This window comes from Trypanosoma cruzi, genomic scaffold (assembly GCF_000209065.1).
Source record: "Trypanosoma cruzi strain CL Brener 1047053516433 genomic scaffold, whole genome shotgun sequence".
Classification (NCBI taxonomy): Eukaryota; Euglenozoa; class Kinetoplastea; order Trypanosomatida; family Trypanosomatidae; genus Trypanosoma; species Trypanosoma cruzi.
Genome location: NW_001849328.1, coordinates 53,714 through 59,694, shown reverse-complemented (window position 1 = coordinate 59,694; position 5,981 = coordinate 53,714). Strand labels below are relative to the sequence as shown.

Sequence of the window (5,981 nt, the reverse complement as noted above, 5' to 3'; positions counted from 1 at the left end):
TCAGCACCCTTTTCTGTTATTTCCCGGACAACCTTCAGAAGTTTGTGAGACGGATCCTCGGAATACCATAGCTTACTTCCTCTCAGGGTAAAGTGCTCTCCAACATCAGTAGGTTTGATCGATAACAAGGCATCATCAACGGCACTCATGCGATCAATATAATCATCCTCATCAAAGATGTGACGTGGAATCGGCCCCACTTTTTCCATGTGTTTTTCAACCATCCTCCAGTATTCCGCTTGCTTATCTGGTTCCAGACCTCGCTTCATCCACGCACACATCGCCTTCACATCCACCTCGTCGGGGCAATTCATGATGATTCGACTGGCTTTTAGTTGCGTCTCCCATTCATCATAGTTGCTTACCTCTGGGGATGACACCACAATCATGCCCCATCCGGTGGAGGGCGCAAAACCTGTGTCGGGCGGCGTTCCTTCCTTTGCCACATCGTAAATAATATACCCTTTCATCCCACGCTGCCTCAAACCACCCAAAACATTCTTCGATATTTTGTTACCCACGTATTGTGTCACGGTTTTGGTGGTCTTGTCAAAGACGTACGCATCCTCTCCAAAACAGTGGACAACCACTTGGAGTTTCGCCACATCGCAGTGCAGCAGCTGGTAGAGGAGGTAAGAACCGGCATTCATTGACTTCCCAATCCCGGGCGTCCCAATCAACAGACGCCGCCTGGGTGAAGGATTGAAAGTCAAATGAAAATTGCTGAACCACTTGGTTAGATCGCCCTTGACGATCTGCCACACTCGCTCCACCTCACAGTTAACACACAAGTCATTACCACATCCATGCGGCGCATTCAGCGTGTACGGCCATCCCTTGTCCGAGGTGAGAACCATCAGCCTGGGAGGTGCTTCACCGGATTGCTGCACACCGTCATCCTTTTCGAGAGTTCGGCCAACTGCCTTGTAATTCCATGACTGCGGTGGTTCCCCCTCCTTCACCTTCATTCCCATTTCTGTGTCGTCGGATACTTCCATGACATGGCTCCACCTCGCATCGTACACAGACTCGTACAATCCCTCCAGCATGAACATCCTTCAGCCACCTTCGTTGAATTCCGCGCCTGAGAGAAGACTATTTATTATTCTCTTCTGCGTAAAAATCGATTATATACTGTTTTCTTGGTTGGATTGAGTTAAAGCCGAACACTAACCATTAGTCAAAAAAAGGAATAAGAGTAATAGACAAAGATCACAGGCATGACTGACAGCCTCAGCAAGAGTCATCCACACAGTATTCGATAAAAACCACATGCACAGGGCCACCGCAACGACGGCGAGTGAATGTCATCCACCCAGCACACTGTTGGTGAGAGCAAACAACAACAATGTGGTGCGCACGGAGGGTTCGTCCACGCATCCCGCTCGCCACGGTCCGGCATCCGTGTGGCACCGCCTTCACCGCACACACTCTACAAAAGGACGTGCGGGCATATCGCCACTGGCACACACACAAAAGTTGGAGGAGAATTCGGTGCAGCAACGGCCACACGCAGACACCCCAAATCATACACGCCACAACAGCGATGCATCATGGTAATCTCTCACACAACAGAAAAAAAAGCAAATTACATGCTTTATGAAAAATTCACGCAATTCGCACAGCACAAAAGAACCATGGCACTCCCTTTCTTACTGCATTCGCCATTCATATTCCCAATGCGCGCCCTTCAAATAATGCCCCTCGATGGTGAAAACGAATACCTCGTTGTGGTGCCATTGTGCAGCCATCCGCCTGGGTGGGAAAAAGAAGGAAACTCAGGCGTCCTTCCACATGGAGGGAAGAGGGACTCCACCGCGGTGTCCCATTTGACGCAAACGCTCCGCGGCCACTGCCCGGTGTCGTGTGCGGACTCCACAAGGAGCTTTTGGGCACGCCACTGTGCCACACGGATTGCCCCCCTCTGAACGTAACATCAGGCGTGTTCCCTTCCGGTCGCACTCGTGGCGGTGGCGGCATCCGCTGCCTCGCTGCGTGCTGGTGGCGTCGAATACGATGCTGCAGTGAGAGAGAGAGAGGGTGCCAGGCATGAGCGGTGCAGGGATGGGCAGTGCCCTCCGCGGCGAGACGCCCAGCGCGACTCCTGACCGCGGCGCTCACGCACTTCCTTCCACTCCTCTCCCTCCATTCGGCAATCGCACAGCCGCCAGCACATTGTCCCCGAAAAAACACACACGTAAAAGCGTGGCAGCATATCTCCCAAGAGAACAGAGTGACGATCACACGCTGCGGCCATCGTGCCGACAGGTCCGGCGCAAACGCACCCACACCACGCAGACACAAAAAGAGATCTTCCACTCCGTGCCACGTCCTCGTGCGTGATGGTGCGGCATTTCAGAGCAATACCGCCACACGCCGTTCAGCATTTCCACAGAAGATGAGAGCCACGGCGCACTCTCGGCGCATCTTTCTTTTTCATTTCCTCAAAATGCAGCAGTTGCCAGCACCGAGTGCACGAGAAGCATCAAGCTGCACTGCAACATGTACGCCGTGCGGTTGTGTGTCTGCAGACACGCAAATAAAAGGAGCCACGCACGTGAAGAAACAAAAAAAACCGCAGCGGAGTTACAGGACAGACAAAGTGAAAAGAATGAAGGCAGCCAAAGCTCAAGATGGCACGGCAGCCCAACATGCGGCAACCCACAATACGCTTGCAGAAACAAAAAATAAAAACTTTAAAAAAACAAGAAAAAATAAAACGCAAAAAACAGTCCCCTTGAAGAAGTTTTTCACGCTCACAAAAAAAAGAATAACAATAATAACACGGTGAAGCGGAAAAAAGCACGTGTATATTCTTCCTGCAGAAGTAAAAATATATTTGCGTCAGCCGTTCAGCCTCCTGGTGTCCACACAACACCCACATTTCATTGGGACGTTCAGTGCGTTGCTGCACATCTTAAATCCCTTCTTCACCGCACCATCGTCGTGGAGCTCAATGCCGACTGCACGTGTCATCGGCCGACGGAAACGCTAAAGACATCCCGCCAACCCCGAAATATTCCACTATAAAAAAAACAAGCATATAAAATAAAGCAAAAACAAATACCTCGCGGTGCGGTCCCGGGAGGGAGAGCACGCTTTTAAATAAATAATTGCACAGGCGGAAAAGGGATATTCAAACCAAAAATAAAATATATAAAATAAAAGGTATATCCAAGCAAAACGTCAATTATTCCAGAGGGTGCGTCGAGAGGTACATATTGCACCCACTAGAGGCAGGGGTCCCGCCGCGTTACGCCCCGTAGAGGGCCGCACAGTCCCAGCAGCAGCAGCAGCACCCGCAACACGCCCCCACGCACGGAGCCTTCGCTCTTCTTGACCGTTTTTAGTTCACCGACACTCAGTGGGCGGTTGTACAGAAAGACTTTCGTCACTGTCACATCGCTGCTGTTGATGTCTCCCTCGTCGCCCCCAATGTAGAAGAATGAGACTTCAGCCCCCGCGTCTCAGGTGTTCGTATCGTCTCTGGGCTCCCCACAATCACGCCATTCACGTACACACATCCCCTGTGGCCGTCCGGCAGCATGAGCACCACTTGGTATTTTTTCCCCGGCTCCCAAGTGCTGCCCGATGCTGTTTTTATTCCGTAAAACACTGTCTCCCACCCACTGTCCGCGTTGTGCGACAGCCCAATTAAGCTCGTGCTGACGGGTGCATCCAGACCCGCGCCCGGTAGAGGAGTGCCCAACTTCGGAAAATTTTGAATCATCACCCTCGCCACAATAGTGAAATCACAGCTTACAAAGGTATGCGGCCCATTATGCTCCCGGCTGCTCACGAGCCATACTGCCCCGGACCCAAGGCCCCGTGAATTTGAGCCCATCTTTGGCCTTCATTGCATTCTTCGTCATAATTGCACTCACGCAAAGGTAATCTTCGATCCACGTGTCACCACCGGAAGATGCGTTGAAAAGGAAAACAACCAGACCCGCCGTGGGTGTGAACGACTCAGAGGAGGAGGAATCCAGCTGTGCCCAACTCTTCAAGACGTAATTGATCATCTGTAGCCCCTCCGTTAGTGGGACAAGTGAAATGTTGTTGCTTGCTTTAATAATACCATCCTGTAAAATGTGCAACGCCCCATCCGAGTATAGCAGGGCGTGAAAAAGTTCCAAGTTATTATCCATGGCAACGGGTCCAACAGAAAACGTGCGGTTATTGTCCGTGACCCAAAGATGGAACACATTTTCCTTTTTCTCCCCCGAGAAGTACCTTTTCCAAGTGTACAGCATCACCTTCACTCCCTCAATGGTCGCGGTGATAGGGGTTTCCACAGGCAAATTGCCTTCCCGAAAGACTCCCAATTTTGACTTGGTCCACACGCCTGAGAGTGTCCCAATAGCCTCCGTCCGCATTGCCCCCATGTCATGCGACTCAAACAAACTCTGGCCATCTTTACACTGAACGATCATAAAAATTTGTCTCCTATTTCATTCGGTAATGCGGGGGTTAAAGCATGCCGCAGGATAAATGCCCTCTGGGAACACCCAGGTATTGACGTTGAATAAGTGATTCTGGAGAAGGATCGATTTTCCCCATTCCTCGCCCTCAGGGTAAACACAAGTGTGCCACCCTCCATCACAATGCCTGAACTAATACCACCCCAAAATCCGACAGGTTGCTTTTAATCCTTTGGGGAATCTGCCGTGAAGGTGACTTGGGTTCAGCCCAGTCGATCAATGTACTTTGCACGCCGTCATTGGAGTGCGTGGCATCATCTTCAACAAGTTGAATATCCCAGCCAACCGTATTCTAGCGACCATCATTTTTTCACATATTGTAGCTTCCCACAATTAGAAGCACTTTATTGTTCCTTGCAATCGCTGTGGGGTTGCACGCAACACCAAAAAGATCCTCTTAACTCACTGTACTAAACAGTGTGCGTACCCCCCATTTACCCCAATTGTTCTCGGCGGCAATTAACGGCCACGTCTCCGCGGCGTTGATGTACCCCGCCACAATATCAGAGGGACGCACATTCAATCTATAGTGGGAACCTTTGTACTCAGTGTGACCTTCAGCAAATGCAATCGTCACTCCACCAGCACGGACAAGAGAAGGCGCAGCGAATGAATCCCTCCTTCCACTTTTGCCAGAATCACTTTTTGGTTCCACCTGCGTCTTCATCCGCACATAAATGTCAACAGGTTGTGGCATTCGCACGTCCCCTGACTGCTGCCCTTCCGCGTTAGCAGCTCCACATCCACAGCACAACATCACGATGAGGAGGAACAGTACCGCGGAAGTAAACACATGCCGGGACATGTTGGGCCTCTGCCGCTCACTCTCGCTTCCTTCCCTCCTCCTTCCGCCAAATCCGGTCACGCGGCGACAACTGTTTGTGTGTGCGGGGTGCCTTCACTGCAGCAACACGTGAGAGCATATGAATATGTGTGTGTGGGCGGTGTGTGTGCTGTTGTTGGTCCTTTCAGAGCCTTCCAACTTCACAGTAGCGTTTAGCGTTTGTTTGCTTTCTTTCCTCGTGTGTGTGTTAAAGAAGTGGAGAGAAGAGGAAATATGTCGAGAAATGAAGTGAAACTAAATAAAGCAGGGCATTGCAAAACAATAAGCAGCGTAACATTCTACACTGAGTCATACAATCATCGTTGCCACTGCAGCAGTTATTCCAGTCATTCACCATCACCCAAATGTAGCGTGTCTGCAGATACAGGAACAAGTATAATGATGTACACACATGGCGAAAGACTTTTTCCCACCAAAAAAAAAAAAAAAACATCATTTACCCGGCAATCAAAAGACAATGAGAAGAAGCAAAGCCTCAAGTGTTAAAAACAAATAAAAACAGCATCCTTCAACACCCCCTTATGAAAAAGGCTAATAAAAAGTATATAAACATGTACACACAAGCTGCTGGAGTTCTTATGGTTAACCTTCCCTAGTCTTCGCAATAATTATTTCTTCTTTTAAAATGCTTTTCCTCATTTGTTTCCCTAATTTGC

General features: G+C 49.9%; 1 protein-coding gene and 1 pseudogene across 1 annotated transcript, besides 2 other annotated features; both read right to left on the bottom strand.

Moving 5' to 3' along the window:
* Window positions 1-1,055, bottom strand: Tc00.1047053503445.9 (retrotransposon hot spot (RHS) protein, putative; the record flags this gene model as incomplete). Its single annotated transcript, XM_799358.1, has 1 exon — window positions 1-1,055. A coding segment is annotated over one exon (1,055 nt), but the record flags the coding sequence as incomplete, so codon positions are not given.
* Window positions 1-5,981: a sequence feature (areas not merged during assembly with more than two copies in the genome that could not be assigned to a particular haplotype).
* Window positions 3,144-3,167: a sequence feature (AT_rich).
* Tc00.1047053503445.20 lies at window positions 3,350-5,404 on the bottom strand (annotated as a pseudogene).